We start from the raw sequence: 18458 nt of genomic DNA, 5'->3' as shown, positions 1-18458 counted from the left end.
CAACTCTGCCAAACATTTGGCACTTTCAGGTTGAGAGGTATGGGAACTATATGCTTAACTCTCCCATTAGAATCAACGCAAACATAGAAGTGTTTAATGGTCACTCAAAGCCACTTCTTTTCCATTTTTAAAGTCTTTGGTTCCTTAAAACAATGATGCTGCAATATGTTGATAGTGCATTCATATCTGATGGCATCAACTCATGGAAGGGCAGAACATTTCTTCACAGCCAAGAGGAAATTAGAGAAGAACTAAAAATGATATAACAGCCCATCCTTTTCTACCTAGCTGAAATCTAGGAAGGAAACATTGACATACTAAGGGGGTGGTGGTGTTTATTTTAACAATTTGCTTGCACACTGTTATTTATGCAGTGCATCTGCCAAATTTGGCAGACTGCATGATACTGCTCAGAGGAAGAGGAAGAACAATGGTTTTAACATAATCTGCAGAATGTGATTATTGGACACAACTATGAGGACTGTTTGGAGGGCAAAGCAATTTCTCCACTGAGGAGGGAAAATTAATGCTGAAAAATTTAATGAGTTGCCAGTAAATCACGCTGAAAGACTGTCATTACCTGGCACCAGATGGCTTCAGTAGTGTAAAGTCCAGATTTACAAAATCATTTTCATTGACAGAATTCTGTAGTAATCCCAAAAGAAACTTCAGAGATGAAAATGAATTTCCTCTAGACAAGCTCTAATTAATTTCACTCTACATAACCTTCAGCTCTAAGGATTAAATAAGAAGTTATAATTAAATGCGTAGTTGTGTGTGTCCCACAATTCCACAGGAACCTGGGGTAGGGAGAGAAAACTTGGGCAGTGGCACAGAATTCTAAATCCCTGCTTTGATTTAAATGAACAGCTTTTCTAGCCCTTTTATTTATTTATTTAAGCTATTTTTACCCTGCCTTTCTCCACAAGTGGGTCCAAGGCGGCTTACAATATATAAAACATACAATACAAAAGTTAAAACATAGTTAAAATAAAATATTTGATATAACCAGTTACCACTTCCCCAATATAAACCCCTTCGACATAAAAGCATTAGACCTTACATCATTTTTTAGTTGGAGATATGCCTGAACACAAAGCACACAAGGTGATGTGTCTTTAAACATCAGAAATTTATGAGATAAATAAATAAATAAATTTGCATTGATTGGAAAGGCCACAATTGCCCAGAAAACTCAATGCCCTTTCCTATAACTAACAAAAGCAGGATTATCTAAACTGTATTTCTTCAATTCTAGGACTTATTTTCCAAGATATATGGGTGCAATTTGGTACTAATGTTGGAGAGTAGTCCCTGATCAAAGTGGTCCCTGGTCAAAAAATGGCTGGAAACCACTGGTCAAGATGGAGAGCCTTTTTTATTGCCCTACCTCCTATCCTGATGTTTCTGTTCCCTTTGTAATATGAAGGAGAACAATGTTACCTGTCATTTCACTGCATCCAAAGGTATTTTTCACACCAGACAACTATCAGTGTGTTGCTCAGAGGCACTCCATATAAGAGTGGCAATTTGCAGAGAACAACAGGGTTGTAAGCCAGGAATTATGCCTTCCTGATAAACTGCTGTGTGGAGCTGATAGGATGACAAACCCTTATGGTGTCTGCTAGGATGCTGCTGACCTCTAGTGGTACTTACAAAACAAAGAAACTTCCTTTCAAAACCAGAAACTCAGAGCCTTATGTATAAAACTGAATCATACAACTATTAAACACACACATACATAGATATGTTTGCACTAATTCCTCCTGTTTCAAGATATTTTATTGTGGAAGCAAGGGAAATGTCATTCCTGGCTCCCCCACAGATCCTTATTAAAAAGTTACCCACTTTAACAAAAGTGGTTTTACAAACAGGATCTGGTGACAGTTACCAACTTATGTTGTGATACCAGCTCTACAACACTTCCCAGTAATGGAAAAGTCTGAAGATGATCAATCATGGATTCAGTATAATCGAAACCACCTAATTTAATATTTGTGAAACTAACATTTTGAATAATTTTGTGAGCACACAAGAGTTGCAACTGAACATACACTATTTATTCTGAGGTGATTCTGATGTGACTTTTACTTTGGGCGGTGGTGTATGTGCCTTCAAGTTATTGTTTATTTATTTCATAGGATTCTACTAGGCAAGGAATATTTAGAGATGATTTTGCCACTTTCTTCCTCTGAAATATTTATTTCAGGGGCAGAGAGTTCCACTGCTGAACGGCTCTCACATTAGGAAGAACTTCCTGACTGTGAGAGCCGTTCAGCAGTGGAACTCTCTGCCCCGGAGTGTGGTGGAGGCTCCTTCTTTGGAAGCTTTTAAGCAGAGGCTGGATGGCCATTTGTCAGGGGTGATTTGAATGCAATATTCCTGCTTCTTGGCAGGGGGTTGGACTGGATGGCCCATGAGGTCTCTTCCAACTCTTTGATTCTATGATTCTATGATTCTATGATTTATTTATTTACAGCATTTTTACCCCGCCCTTGTCACCCCCCCCCCCCCCCCGGGGAGGACGACGGGACGACTCAGAGCAGCTAACAAAGGCAGCAATTCGATGCCACAATGAATAACACAGTATAAAACCATAAATACATACAGAGTAAAAACAATAGCAATTAATTATAACCAATTATCATAAGTCATTAAAACAATACTCAGTCCACAAACCCACTGATAGAACCATAAAACCGTATCCTCGTATATAAATATAGCCTTCAACACCTGCTATTCATTGGTGGCCCTATCCAAGTACTAACTAGGGATAACCCTGCTTAGCTCCCAACATGAGATAGGAATGGGTGCCTTTAGGGTATTTTACTATCATGTAATTGATGCCCTATAATGAAAGAAGAAAAGCCACTGTAAAAGTCAAGTTGCACTCTACTTTTCTTTTTCCATTAGCTAATCAACCACAAGACAAAACAGAAGGGTAGCGAATGCTTAGCCACAGACTTCACAACTAAAATATGGATAAATGGGAGGGACAGCAAGGTAGGATATTGTTAGTGGGCAGAAAAAGAGCTAAAGGATCATATCACAAGGAATACAGAAAACATAGGGAAATGTCAAGATATCTCATAGCATAGTATCACTTTGATGCAATGATGTATGTAGACAGGGAAAGAAAAGATGCTCTGTTATGAAGTACCATCCCCATGTGTCCAGAATAGTAACTACAATTTGAGTCAACAATATTTCATACCTGTCGTTGAATAATAACAACCATCACTACAATGGTAGCTATAACCACCCACACAAACACACAGGGGACTTTGAAATGTGAAGCTAATACTTGTTCCAGTCCATAAGTCTGTAAACATTTATCAGGATTTATCCTAACCAGGCAACCTTTCTTGAAACTAATTTGATGAAGCCCCTTGAAGTGGGGGTCAGGGTGAGAAAAAGCTTTATTATGAGAGCAAAGACAGGCAATATATGACATACAGATTAAATGCAGCCCTTGGGGCCCTCTCGTAAAACCACAGATCCATACCCTTATGCTTTTTTTATTAAATGAGCAGCTTTATACCAAACTAAATGGCTTAAAAGCACTGCAGCATTTCAAGTTGTGATGGGTGAACCATCTCTCACCCCTGCATTGGAGTGATACACATCTTTGTGTGAAAATAGGAAGTTTCCCCCAACCCCCTGGTTAAGATTAAAAACAAGATAGAAACATATTCTGATGTTGGGCAAAGTGTGTGACAAGTGCCACATTCTGCAACAGTGACATCTGTGTGGTGAATCAGTACTTCACAGGATAAGAGAGTGTGACTTGCCCAATGTTACCCAGTAGGTTTCCATGGCTGAGAAGGGATTTGAAACTGGGTCTCTAGAGTTACAGTCCATGCTAGATTTAGAAGTTTTTGCTCCATTTTACATAGCTGTGATGAGTTTCTTCCCCATGACACTGTTACCGCACCCTCAATTCTACACAAAAACAAACCCGGGGGGGGGGGGGGGGGGTGAGAATGACAACAGTCTACTTGGAGAATGCAATTTTTGCCAATTGAGCAGGCTGAGTAAATAATGCTGAAGCACTAACTGTACAATCTGTCCCTAAAGCATAATGAAGGCTCCAATTAAGTAAGTTGACATCTCTTATTAGTTTATGTATTAATAAAATGCTCAGTCCTTATCTTTCTTGTTACAACTAAAAAGCCAGAAAGTAAAAGGCCATCTTGCCTTTAGCAGCAGAGTCAGAGTATCTGAATCCAAAATCATACACTGTTCATGTTGCTCTCATTTTTCCCTCAGTGATGTAAGTGCTCCACCCTGTGGAGTCTTAAGGATGAAATCATTGTTTCAAGAGATGCAGACAATCACTCCAATTATTTTTGAGATGCTTGATAACATTTAGGAAATGCTCTCCTGCCCCATGACCGATTCAAAGAGCAAGAGAGATATGCAAAGAATAATCCTCAATAATGTCATGTGAATAACCCTTAATAATGTCAATTTTTAAAATGGAAATAGCTGTAAGGCACTTTTTTTGGTCACACTAAGAAGATATGAAACCTTGATAGTTTTGGTTTTACTAGGTGTTGTTTTATTCTTCTTTTTTATCATTGAAAATGGTATTAATTTTTTTAAAAAAGAAACAATACATAATTTGTATTGTGTGAAGCACTCAAAAGTCCATGGTGGAGATATTAGAAAATTATTTTTATTAGAAATACAAGTACTTTCCCAACTGTCACTGGACATTTTCACTCCCCGAAACATGAGTATGTGAAAACTTCAACAGTGTTTGCTTTGTCTTATTTTCAGATTTGTATTCCACGTGACTCCTGAAAATTCTGGCAGTTTTATTCCTTTCATGTGCATGGCTCTCTTTTAAGGAAGTCAAAATAATTTCTATATAGCAACTGCCTATGGTGGCAATGGTTTCCCTACCACGACTGATGATGCCCGAGGGGTGAGTCTGTGAATGATGCAGAACTCTATATGATGTGCTACACCTCTTCTGATGTGGTGGCCCATGAGGTACATAAGAAAGGTGTAGGGTAGAATTGGTGAAATGTGATATCAAGTCTGCTTTTTGCCTTCTTTCAGCTCACACAAATGATTTTGAAGTTAGTTTTTGCAGAAATGGAACCTGAAGAGGGCAGCCAAGGCTTTAAAACCTATGGCTACAAGCCTCTCTGTGTGCTCTGTCTTGTTGCCTGTACACTGATCAGTCTATCCAATGAAGCCCATCATGTGCAGCATCCACAACTATGCAGTCTTGAGCACAAAAACTCCCAAAGCCTAGCTTATGTATGCTATGGATTTGCTCCACTTTGATTTGTTGCCCGTTACAACCAGTTTGATTTACTTCTAGTTTAGGAAGACCACCACCAAAAACAACTAAACTAGGAAAGGTAAATCAATGATAACTCAGCACTTGCTGAATTTGTTTCTCACCTTTTTCTGAACATGGAATTAAAACGAAATACAAAAAAAGCCCCATGATGCCAACTAAGTTTTAAAATATTAAATAAACAATTGTGTTAAAACATAGTAATTTAAAACAACACCAAAAGCTTTTTAAAACCATTCATTCTTATATAATATATAAAGATGTCGGTAATCCTTAAGTCCTGAGCTATCCTCATATCAACATCTTTAAGTTATTCTCTTTTATCCATTTATATTATTTTGAGAGGAAGAAGAAAGGAAATTCCAAGTGTTTTCTTCTTCTTCTTAGTACCATTATAAAGAAGAATTGAAGTTTATTACACTCCCTTTTCTTCTTTTTTTTCTTCTCTCTCTTTTTCTTCTTTTTTTTTAATGTCACACCCATGTTTCCTGGTTTTTCCCCCAACCCCAACCCTAGCCCATTCCAATACCTAAGCCCTAACCTGATCCATATCCTAACCCTACCCACACTCCTTTTATGGTCCTTATCTCTTATCCTTTTAATGCTCACCCTTGAAAAATTTCAATAAAAAAATAGAAGAACGCACATCATTGCGTTCTTCTATTCTGATTGGCCCAAAAGGCAGAGCTCACAGGGAAACCCCATGCAAGCAGAACCCAGCAGCTTCTCCATGCCACATGGTGCCAAATAGCGGAGGAGGAGCCACAATCAGCTGTCACATGGTCCCATAATGGATGAAAAATGTGACAGCTGAGCCCTTACCATTATGGCCACCCGGCCAAGCCAAACAAGCCGGATTGGCTGAAGGGAACCGACCACTCTGAATCTGTGCACAAACCGAATAGCTCAGGATCTGATCCTAGTTTTTCTGCTTTAAACTGGATTACATGAGTTCTCACTGCCAGATCATCTGGGATAAACAGAAAACCTGGGATCAGATCCGGGTATATAGAGTCTATCTGGAGGGGCCCACAGATCTAACCTTGAAGATAGACAAGAAAAAATACTTTGATGATGTAACAAAGCATGCAGGAGACACAGCATTTAGCTAACAGCATATCTCATTATGTTCTGATGGTGCCTACCTAGGAATCCACTACTAGGCTTCACAACACTCGGGCCTCAAATAGAAAGAAGCAAGCTCTGCCATGGTAAAGTCATTGCTCAAACCAACATCAGATGAGTTCAAAGGTTTTCAGCATATATATGTACTTTTGTGAGTAGTCATGTATCACAGTTCATGTAGTCCCCGGTGGCGCAGTGGGTTAAACCCCTGTGCCAGCAGGACTGAAGACCGACAGGTTGCAGGTTCGAATCTGGGGAGAGGTGGATGAGCTCCCTCTATCAGCTCCAGCTCCTCATGCGGGGACATGAGAGAAGCCTCCCACAAGGATGATAAAAACATCAAAATTATCCAGGCGTCCCCTGGGCAACATCCTTGCAGACAGCCAATTCTCTCACACCAGAAGCGACTTGCAGTTTCTCAAGTCACCCCTGACACTACAAAACAACTCCCCCCCCCAAAAAAAACCAGTTCATGTAAGTACCGTTTCTGCTGTTCTACATCAACTATACGAAATCTGTATTTTTAAGTTCCCTGCTCAGAAGTATGGCCACTGTGATCAGAGGGGATTATTCTCAGATAAGCATAAGAAATGCAGCTTAAAATACACAAAAGCTCTCCTTTTACTGTTTAATGTATTAAACATTTGTAAGATGCTAATTTACTTTAAAAACTACAATCATTCAAAGGACAATCAAATAAAAATTAACACCAACCCACTTTAATTTGACTTTCTAAGGTCTCCTGATTTCAGGAACTGCCCTTCTACTAAGGTCACTATGTTTTACATTGTGTTGTCTCTTAATTTTATCAGCAGATATCAGCATGAAATGTGTCTACATGTACAAATCTCTGGCTTATTTCTACAGTTCTTGAACACAAAGTCTTGACATTTTATTACTAGCTGTTCCAGATGCCCAAGTCATAGGCCCTATGGGGCTATAGAGACCATGTTTAAATTAATGATTCTAGACAGTTTTGGGATCCAGAATACAGCTTCTGATTAAATACTCCTGCCAAACACAGTGACCGCCTCACATATCTTGATGAAATTCTCCACTTTAAAGCCTGCTCCCAATTTATTACTTAATTAACGGCAACTAATCCACTCCATACAAATAGTCTGGCTTCCATACAAATCTCCCTGGCTGGATCTTTTACTTTAGGGTTTTCATTACTGTAGATACAGTTAATAAGTGATGGCCAAATGCTTGATGTGAAAAGAGTGAACTACAATGGTTACAGCGATAATTAAAGTGACAACACTATTTCAATGAAAAGTAGTAGACAGTTTTTATTTGTTTCTGGCTCATGTTGCCACTGGAGCATTTACAGAGCACCACAGGCATTTTAATTGCAAAAGGCAACTCTTTCCAAAACCAAAGCTAGAAATACAACCCTCATTATCAAGCATTTAGTGGCATGAAAAGATAGGGCAGTCTTTGTGGCAGGAGCTTAGAAAGTGAGTTTTACATAACAATCTTTACCATTACACAGGAACCCCACTGGATCAGTGGGGTTCCTGTATAACATTCTCAGCTAGACGAAACAGATGGGTCACACTCAAAATCTCATGCAGCTACTGCAGAAGCAGAGAAATAAAGCCAGGTGTTCTTTTAGTCATTAGTCCTACAAATTTGCCGTTTTCTCCCCACTTCTCAATCCCATTACCATTTTTGTCAAGTTCCTCATAGGACAAGTCTCAGGGCAGGAACTTGTCTCATTGAGTGTTGTCAACAGATTCAGGGTTCTATTTTTACCAAAGAGCAGACTTCACTGTCCTGGACTTCATCCCACAGTCACTCATCATTGGTTGTGCTGGCTAGGCTGACAATAGCTGCAATTCAACAACACCAAGAGAACTATTGTATGTTTCTGCTTTAAATACATATTGTGAGTCCAGTATCACTGAATAGAATCAAGGTTTACAACAACATATTTTGCAGCAAATCCATACAACTGCTCTCAGCATTCTGCTTAGCTACCTTATGAGTAAGTATTTGCTCACTTAGTTGGTTCAACAATAGCTTAGTCTGCTTATTGTTACCCACAGATTTATCAAAATTTTACACTGTAAGAATGTATTGTATTCATCACTTAAATTATTGTTCTTTCTTTACATTTTGAATGGATCCATTCTTTGATTCCCCCCCCCCCCCCCCAAACTATTATGCTTGCTTTGTTGTATTATTGTTGGCCATTCTGGACTTCCTATTGCAAGAAAAGATGAGTGACAAACAATGAAATGAATAAAATATTGTCTTGGTTGTCTTCTGCTAGAGATATACTTTGAACATACCTTTCAGTCTGACTCTATCCCATTTACTTCCCTATCATTTTACCCTGCTGCCAGAAGGAAGCAGGGAGGGGGCCATTCTGGCTTCCCTGGGCAGGGAACTCCAGAGTTGAGAGGCAGCCTCCAAGAAGGCCGGCTATCTCATTCCCACCAACCAAGCTTGAGATGGAGATGGGACCGAGAAGGGCCTCTCCTGAAGATCTCAGGGTCTGGGCAGGCTCATACAAGGGGATGTGACCAAATAGCCTAGACCCAAACCATCTAGGGCTTTAAAAGTCATAACCAGCACTTTGAATTGTGCTCAGTAACAGACTGGTAGCCAGTACAGCTGTTCTTCACTCCCTGTAGTCAGCCCCATTAGCAACCTAGCTGCAGCTCTTTGGACCAGCTGAAGTTTCTGAGCACTCTTTAGAGGTAGCCTCACATAAAATCTATTACGGTAATCGAGACGAGATGTAACTAAGACATGTACCACCATGGCCAGATCTGGTTTCTCAAGAAATAGTTGCAGTTAGAAAACAAGTTTTAATTGTGCAAAGACCCTCCCAGTCACCGCAGATACCTGGGCCACCAGGTTCAATACCGAGCCCAGGAGGACCCCAAACTGCGAACCTGTGTCTTCAGGAGAAGTGTAACCCCATCCAGCACAGGCTGGATCTCTATTCCCGGGTCTGCCTTCTGACTGAGTTTTGTCTTGTCTAAATTAAATTTCAATTTGTTTGCCCTCATCCAGTCCATTACTAATGACAAGCACTGGTTTAGGGTCAGAACAGCTTCATTGATATTAAGTGGAAAGGAGTAGTAGAGTTGGGTGTAATCTGAATATCGGTGGCTCCATACTCCAAAACTTCATAATTCCGATAATCTGTCCCAGCACTTTCATGTATATGTTAAACAGCATGAAGACAAAAAGGAACTCCACAGGTCAATGGCCAGAGGTTCAAACAGGAGTCCCCTAGCACCAATTTCTGGGTACGGCTCTCCAGGAAGGACCACAGCCACTCTAAAACAGTGCTTCCTAGTCCAATCCCAGCGAGATGACCCAGAAGGACAACATGGTATTGAAAGCCTCTGAGAGGTCCAGGAGAACCAACAGGGACACACTCCCCCTGTATAGCTCTCTGTGGAGGTCATCCACATTAATGAAGACTGCATAGAATTCACATAAACTGGATGGATGGCACTTTAAAGAAAATGACTACTGAAATATATACCCCACAGAAGCAACAGCTGGTACAAGGAATTTCTAGAGCAAAATAGGTAAACACAATGGGGAAAGGGGCCATTTTTCTGCTGTAGGATCCTCTGTGGCATCACAAACTGCACAATAAATGGCAACCGGGGGGGGGGGGGGGTGAACAGAAAAGGCTGGTCTTGGGAAAAGGTTGCTTTTTTAAAGTTAAGTGATGCAGAGGAGCGAATCAGTATTTCTAGGTCCTTTCAAAACTGGCAATTAACAAGCAATTTGCTAGGAAAAAAGAAGGACTAGAGGAGTGGGTGAGGCAACAATTGTCTTGGGAGCCTCCTGCTGCATTTCACAGCTACATTTTTTTTCCAACTCTGTTCCTCATATACTGAAGATTTCTAATGCGAAACAGGTTTTGCATTTGGCTCCATGGGTTTAGCAAAAATAAAGACAGATATCAAGACAGAGGGAGATAAAAAATAACTATAAACATCCAAACAGTTGTTCATAAACAAAAATTCCAGAACACTACTAGAATTAAGCAAGAATGCTTACAATAAATCCAAGTTTCTTGTAATCTCTGGTATACATGGATTTGCGTTTTTCCACATTGCCAGCACTGTTGTTGAGTTCAGATTCTGCATCAAATGCAATTCGCCTGAGTTCAAAAATGATATCCCTCTGTGCCTGGTGGGGTTTAAAAACAAAATGTAGAGAATTTGTAAGGTTCTTATATATAAGTACACACACACCTTTCATAAAAGTTTCTCTTTAGAATTCAAAAACAATGCATGTGTTAATCTATTTTTTGATTCCCTTTCTTGAATGTTTCCATTAGTTGATATGACTTTTTCCATGCCTCCCATTCTTTCATCATCTAGAACTAGTATTCTACTTTAACAATTGAGGGCAAAACTAACAGGAAGGTGTTTTGAACAGACCATTTGTCCATGTATCATCATCATAATCTATATTTCCACCTCGCCTTTCTTTCTCCCCATAGGAAATCAAGGTGGCTTACAATAACATGACACGACCCAATAAATTTAAAAACATGGCAAATATAACATTGGAAATGAATACAAGTTTAAATACAATAAAATACACTATTAAAACTATATTCAAAACTAAAGATCCTCCCCAACTACCATCTACAACCTCCCAGCAGCGTGCCCCTCATGCTCCCCCAACTGCCTAATTACAAAGAAATGTCTTAACTTGCTCCCTCTTGGGAGGGAGTTCCAAAATCTGGGAGCAGCCACTGAAAATGTTCTCTTCCTTGTTCCCACTAGAGCTGATGGTGGGACAGAAAGAAGGCCATCCCCAAACGATCACAAATTTCAAACAAGTTCATATAGAGAAATACGGCCAAATAACCTGGATCTAAGCCATAGCAGAGTGCCATCTGCACTGACTAGCAGTAGCTCTCCAAGGTTTCAGAAAGGACCATTCGCTAGTTTTACTTGGAGCTGTCAGGGAGTTGAATTTTTGGTACAAGACGTATGTACAGGACATAACTGACTGAAACTGAAATTTGTATAGCATCTGGTACAGGAAAGAAGAAATGTATCTACTAAGCATACTAATTTTTTTACTTACTGGACACTCTCTGCCAAATAGCTGAGCTTTTCTTTTCCCTTCTACCACACATTCCAGATGTAGAAGTTAATATATTTGGAAAGCCTATGATATATACTGAACCTGACAACTATGCCAGAATCTTTTTTGGCATCAAGTAAAGCCCTTTTGTTCCCTTTTATATATAAATGGATTTTATCAGCTCTCTATTATGTATTTTATTTTGATTTCTTGTAATTGTTGGGCTTGGCCTCATGTTAGTCGTCCTGAGTCCCCGCTGGGGAGATGGTGGTGGGGTATAAATAAAGATCATAATCATAACCATCATCATCATCATCATCATCATCATCATCATCATCTTGTAACACTGTTGTTCTTCGCTGTTAGATTTACATTTTATAGCAACACCAGAGGCACTCTAAGTGGCCAGCTACTGGTCAAAGGACATTTAATAAAATGCCAAGTTTGCAAACTTTGTGTGTGTGTGTGTGTTTGGGTTTTTTAAAAATACAATACAATTGTTTGGTTCACTCCTGACATGATAAATATAGATTTACATCTGGATTTACTCTGTTTTGGAGAGGGTTTTTGAACTTTATTATAAAATGTATATGATTCATAAATATTCAGTTCCCCTTTGTTTGAGAGTTTAAGCACCTGTGTCATCATATTTCATTGCCTTTTAATAAATAATAATAATAATAATAATAATAATAATAATAATCTTTATTTATACCCCGCCACCATCTCCCCAAAGGGGACTCGGGGCGGCTAACATGAGGCCAAGCCCAAAAATAATACAGCAAAGTTAAACTCAAAATAACAGAAAAATTATATCACAACAAATACATATAGTAACAAAATAAAATAAACAGTGCAAAACAACATAGTAAAAATCAAACACACATACATTTCTAATGACTTCTGTTATTGACAATTATATTGGTACTTTCATGAGCAGCCTTAGCTATTCCAGAAAGCACAGCCATCTGCCAGCAACACTTCTGGAATTCATATAGAAATGCTGCAGATCTTTACCGAAAGCAGCTGGCCACACTTCTTGCACTACATCGCTCCCTTTCTACCCAATAGCCATACATGCTATTTATAATGCATGTGCAACAGACATTTCCTTACTCAATTGAATAGTTTTCCAGCTTCTGCAGAATAAATGCAGCCCTATATCAACATTATTTTGCCTACCTGATCTTGAGGATCCATTTTGGTCATCATTCTGTCTTCTAGTAAGTTAAAGGTAAGAACTTGCAGAACATAAAGCTGATGTGCCATTTCATTATTGATGGCCCTCTGGGCTCTGATAACATGCTGAAAACAATAGCAACTATGAGAACAGAACAATCAAAAGATCGCTTCCATCTGCATCACTGAATTTTTGGGAAAATTTGAAGAAATAGATGGAATGTGGAATATTGATAGACAATGAAAAATATCTAATAATGCAAGGAAAATGTTAATGCTTGAACCATGAGTTTTATTTTTTACTATTATTTGTTAGGGGATTTGGTACCAATGCAGTTTTAGTTCTTTTCAGTTGTGAGTATGAAAAGAATATAGGACACAACTGCTTTTCTATGACCAAACTTCAACGAAACATAACAGCCATTCCTACAAGTGAACCAAACCCTGTAGTGTAGGTTTAGGATACCTCCAGTCTTCTGGTTGTTTTAGATGACAACTTTCACAGTCCCTTGTCATTGGCTATGATGGGCAGGCCTAAGAAGAGTGATAGGTCCAAATTCTTAAAAGACCAACAAGTCTTACTCTTTTTCTCCCCAGAGATATTAGGCAACACCCCACGCTGGCAATCTTCAGGAGGAACCTGAAAACCTGGTTATTCCAATGTGCCTTCAATGATTTAATGTAAGATACTCCCTGACCAAATTTTGCACAAATGACCTAAGAAGCACTTTATTTTATGGTTCGTGCAATTAATTCCTTCCTCAATCCGGATCCCCCTCCCCAATAATTTCCATTGCCCAATCTTCCAGTGTTTTAAATTTTTTAATCCTTGAATCTGGCCCTGCTTTGTGCAATCTTGTGTGTCTAATGTCCGTTTTTATACTGCTGTGTCACTTATTATATTGGTTTTGCATTTTATGTTTTTTATTTTCTAGTTCTGTTATGCTTTGGTGTTATATATTGTTATGCTTTTGTGTAATATTGTGTTGGCTGTACTGATGGGCGTGGCCTCATGTAAGCCACCCCGAGCCCCCCTGGGGGAGATGGAGCGGGGTATATATAAAGTATTATTATTATTATTATTATTATTATTATTATTACTACTACTACTATTCTGAAGTTTCAAAGACCACTTTCGCTATTCTGTTCTGACAGTCCTTTGTCTTTTGCAATTATAATTATAATTCCATCCTCCTATTCTCTAGCAGAGTTATGCAATACAAGACCCAGCAACCACATTGAAGCCAATGGATCAATTATGTATTTTTGCAACTTGTCAGTGACAGCAAAAACAGTAAGTCTGTTAAGCCTTGGACAGGAACAAACTCATATAGGTATATCTCAGTTCATGATGAAAGTGAGTTCCTGGGCATTACTTTTTTCCAATGGAGAATTTAGTACCAGAGCAAGAAATAACATGGGAATAATAGGGATACCTATTTCAAAAAACCTTTTATTCAAAACGATTAACATACACATGTGAAATGAAACAATGAGGCCAGGCAAACCTTGCATAAGGACGGAAAAAACATGTTGAAAATTCTAGAGCCCACCCAAGGGCCTCTTTCAAAATGCAATAAACGGTTTTGCCTTTTACCAGCTTCCACTTTTTAAAGGATTCCCATTCTGATAGCTAAATTTATAGATTTATACTTTTAGAAATATTGCTGGGAGTAGCTGGTGAGCAGAATCCTCCCAACCCCTGCTTTACTGTTCATATATATTCAGTGAAGGATTCTGGGGGCAACGACTGTGCTTATTGTAGGAAGGCAAAAAGAACCACAGTAAGATCAACGAGATTAGAGTCCCATTTTTCCCAGGTCACCTTTTATTACCTTGTTTACTGCAGACATGCTGCTGCAACCCCAAAAGTCTGTGTTCATCTTTCACCACCAACCCTATGAACACTATCTATCTATCTATCTATCTATCTATAGTATCTATCTATCTCCAGGTAACAAAAGGATAAGGAGGTAAAGACAACTTGGCATGTGCAATAAGACTTCGTTGTCGGAGGCCTTATGAACTGGGGGTAAGCCTGTAATTTGGTTTGAGAAGTTATCAGCTGAAGACACCTGCACAAACCCAAACCTCTGCTTATGATAGAATACCCTTAAAATGCCACGTAAAGAAATAGGAATTACATCAATATTGTTATATAGAAAAATGAATATAGTAAAAAATACTCACTTGCAAGATAATTCCCCGAAGCTGTTTCTGAGCTAAAATATTTGCCATCTCCTAATTTTGTAAAAATAAACAAACAACAAGAATAAAGTAAATTTTGTGTGTGATCCAGTTAGGAAGCTACTAGAAGTTAACTATAATATATTTTATGGAACAAAACATTTATCTTGTTATTGCTAGTTACTTGATAAAACATGGGGAGAAACTGACTGTGCACGTTCTATTCCCAAGAATTGTTAGGAAAGCCTGTCCTTGTCTTCATGCATGGGAACACTATGAAGCTTGCTTCTCCTTCCCCAATGAATTTCATCTGCAAAGTTATCTTCCCTATTGCTTTCTGCTCACTGTTTCTTATCTACTTTTTATCCAACCTCCTTTATTTCTTAAGACTAGGAAACACCTCAGGAAGGCCTATTTTAAGAACTATAAATCCAGCCATTAATAGCAATAACTCACCTGTCTCCTGTCATCAGGTGCTTTAAGGAAAAGTGCATTTATGACAGCAATGGTGTAGGTTTGTATTTCCTGATCTGCCCTGCATCAGAATACAAATTTAAGAATAGTAAAGGAATGTCAAACAACAGGAGATTTTCCCCAAGAAGTCGACATTTTGAAGGTAATTTAAAATAAAATAGAATATTACAAAACAGATAAGCAAGACTCCAGTAATCAGCCTTTTGTACATTGACTCAAATTTATATAGGAACTACTTCCTCAATAACTTGTAGGATTTGGAATTTATTATTCATATCACCCACCCTAAACAAGTTGGTTTTAGGAAAGGCTAGGACTGTTGACCTTTGTTCAACTCTTTCTTTTCTATCGCAGCAATAAATTGCTGGTCCTACCGAACATTTGTTTGTTGCTTTTATTGACTTAGTAGCAGCATTTAATTCAATCAATAGAAACCTGTTGTGGCACAAATTCATTAACATTATAGATAAGTGCCTATTATTTCTAATAAAGGAACTCTATTCTGATGTGTCTGCTAAAATAAGAATTAGCATTTCAAGCTCACCAAGCCTATCCAGATGGATAAAGGAGTAAAGTAAAGATGGTTGTTGGTAATATCACTCTTTAATTTATATCTGAATGATATAATTCCAACATTGTCTGGCTCAGAATTTTTTTCCACCCTCAGTTGGGTCAAATAAGTTGTCTATTCTTTTATATGCTGATGATACTGTTTTAATTTCACTTACATAAGGATTATGTCTAATTTGAGTGGATTTTGAAGGATTATGTCTAATTTGAGTGGATTTTGTTCTAGAGAAAAGCTGAACATTAATTATACCAGAACAAAGGCGGGGCAAAAATGGTGTAAGTAAATAAATAAATAAACTAATGCAGAATTTTAAAGATTCTTTAGTGAGGGTCTTTCCCAGATTATGTTTTGAATAGCTATCAAACTGCAAAGTTTGGGATTGAAGATATCAAAAGTTGCTGCAATCGTATCCTATTCTGCTTGACAAATGTTCTATCTTGAACTCAAAAGAGGTTTGTTAATACATTTAAACCATAGTATACGACTGGATACCCAGGGTATTAGTAAATCCAATTTTTCAAAATGGTTTAGACTATATAAATTCTACCATCAAAGGGATGTTTAACAGGAAAAGATTACATTTCCAAAACTGTAGAAAGCTTTTAAGTTCTTCATTTTCAAAACATGCCTACAGCCACAATTGATAGCAGATTTTCTCATTTTTCACTGGCTCTCCATTTGTGTATTTGTAGAACACCAGAAATTGAGGATTTGCCACATGATTTGCTGAACATTATATTCAGAGCAAAGAGTCAAATTCTTGGAATCTATTTGGTCTAATTTATATTCCAGTAATGTGTCGAGAAAGATTTTCTATCTCTTAAGTGATACCAATTCTATGGTAGCTTACAAGATTTCTCTTTTCACCTGACAACAATGAAAATTTGGGCTAAATTTATTGTTGATATTGCAGATGATTATTATATGGATGCTCTTATCTAACTGAATATTATCTAATCTAAATTTTAATATCTACATTTTAATGTTGTTTATATTTGATGTGTTGTATCTTCTTGATATTGTAATTACATTGAATTTTAATAAACAAGATACCTATGATCAACTGGGGAGGACCTTCTCTCTGTCCCACCATCTGCTCAAGCATGCTTGGTGTGAACATGGGAAAGGGCCTTTTTGGTGGCTGCTCCCAGGCTATGGAACTCACTCCCAAGAGAAACCACGATGACCCCATTGCTGCTTGCCTTCTACAACCAGGTCAAAACCTTTTTTTGGCAGCAAACCTTTGGAGAAGGTTGAATAAGGGGCACGCTGCTGGGGAGGTTGTGGGTGAGATTTGAGGGATATTATGTATTTGAAAATGCGTTTTAATTGTATTTATTGTATTTTAACTGTATTTTTAACCTAACTCACACAATATTCTTTAATTGTTTTTTTTATTTTTGTATTCACTTTGTTTTAAATTATAACCAAAGTGTGTGGTTGATAGCCACCTTGAGTCTCCATAGGAAGAAAGGCGGGGTATAAATAAAATAAGTAAATAAATAAATAGAACTATATGCAATTTTTATGTAGTACATTGTTTACATTTATATTGTATTATTTGTTTATGTGCAACTGGCCTATAATCTAGGAAATAAAAAAATCTACAGATACACATTGAAAAAAAGAACTGGGGAAGGGAACACTAACACTCTCAGAAGAATTGCATTCTAATCAATACAAAGTCTTTCAATTAATTTGTATTATGCTGTACTTTGCATCTTACTCTTTTTTCAATGCAGTGATTGGCATACCATGAGTCGGTCTATATTTTTGTCAGAATGACAGTAATATGGTTAGCTTGGCAAAGGTTAATTCTCAGTAAAGATGTCCAAGTGAGATTTGTGGCATAACATATGCTACAGCAGAAGTTGTTCTTTTGCAGAGAGGAAAGTCACTATATGCACTCAGGGAAATAAAGGTAGCATATGGCAAGCTGGCCAATTCTGTTCTTCTCTTTAACAACCATCTAACAGTCTTCTTTCTGTTTTTTTCCCCATGAGGAGCCAGAGCACACACAGCCTTCTACTCACAGAGAGTCCAGATCATAGCCAAACCTTGGTGATAACTTAGTTCTAGCTGATGGTATAGACTACAATGTCGTATCAGTTATTCAGACTTTTTAAAGAGATTACTCACTCTATCTTTTATGCCAAGATTGAAAAAAATGAAGAAAAAGAACAATGGATACTACCACAAACTACTCACCCTTGTAGAGGTGAGATTAGCTGTCCAATGGTAATCTCTTGCGCCACCTTCTGGTACAGATCGTGGCTATTCAGCACCATTGATTCTAAGATGGCTAATGAACGCTGCAATATAGCAATGTCAGTGGGGAATTTGCTCACATAACCAGCTATCTAGAAATAAATACCAAAGAACATGAATGAGACTTTACTGGGTGAGAAAGAAACATTCTAGTAAAATAAATACTTTAATATGCATTTTAGGCTGCAACAATAAAGACAAATGGTGGAATAATAATAATACACTCAGTTTTGATTTCAATATGGTTAATGAAGAGTCTGA

The 18458-nt window shown here is 38.0% G+C and overlaps 1 protein-coding gene across 2 annotated transcripts in view; it reads right to left on the bottom strand.

The window, feature by feature from the left end:
- ELMO1 (engulfment and cell motility 1) overlaps positions 1-18458 on the bottom strand; it is a 341069-nt gene that overhangs the window by 189765 nt on the left and 132846 nt on the right. For both annotated transcript variants that reach the window (XM_067470179.1, XM_060781614.2), the window contains exons 9-13: positions 18138-18289; positions 15341-15419; positions 14888-14938; positions 12701-12823; positions 10475-10606 (exon numbers count right to left, since the gene is read on the bottom strand). In XM_067470179.1, the coding sequence (XP_067326280.1) occupies positions 10475-10606; positions 12701-12823; positions 14888-14938; positions 15341-15419; positions 18138-18289 (537 nt within the window). The remainder of the gene's footprint in view (positions 1-10474; positions 10607-12700; positions 12824-14887; positions 14939-15340; positions 15420-18137; positions 18290-18458) is intronic.

This window comes from Anolis sagrei, chromosome 6 (genome assembly GCF_037176765.1).
Source record: "Anolis sagrei isolate rAnoSag1 chromosome 6, rAnoSag1.mat, whole genome shotgun sequence".
In the NCBI taxonomy this organism is placed as follows: Eukaryota; Metazoa; Chordata; class Lepidosauria; order Squamata; family Dactyloidae; genus Anolis; species Anolis sagrei.
Note: the sequence above shows the minus strand (reverse complement) of the source record. Positions and strands in the feature narration are given on the sequence as shown.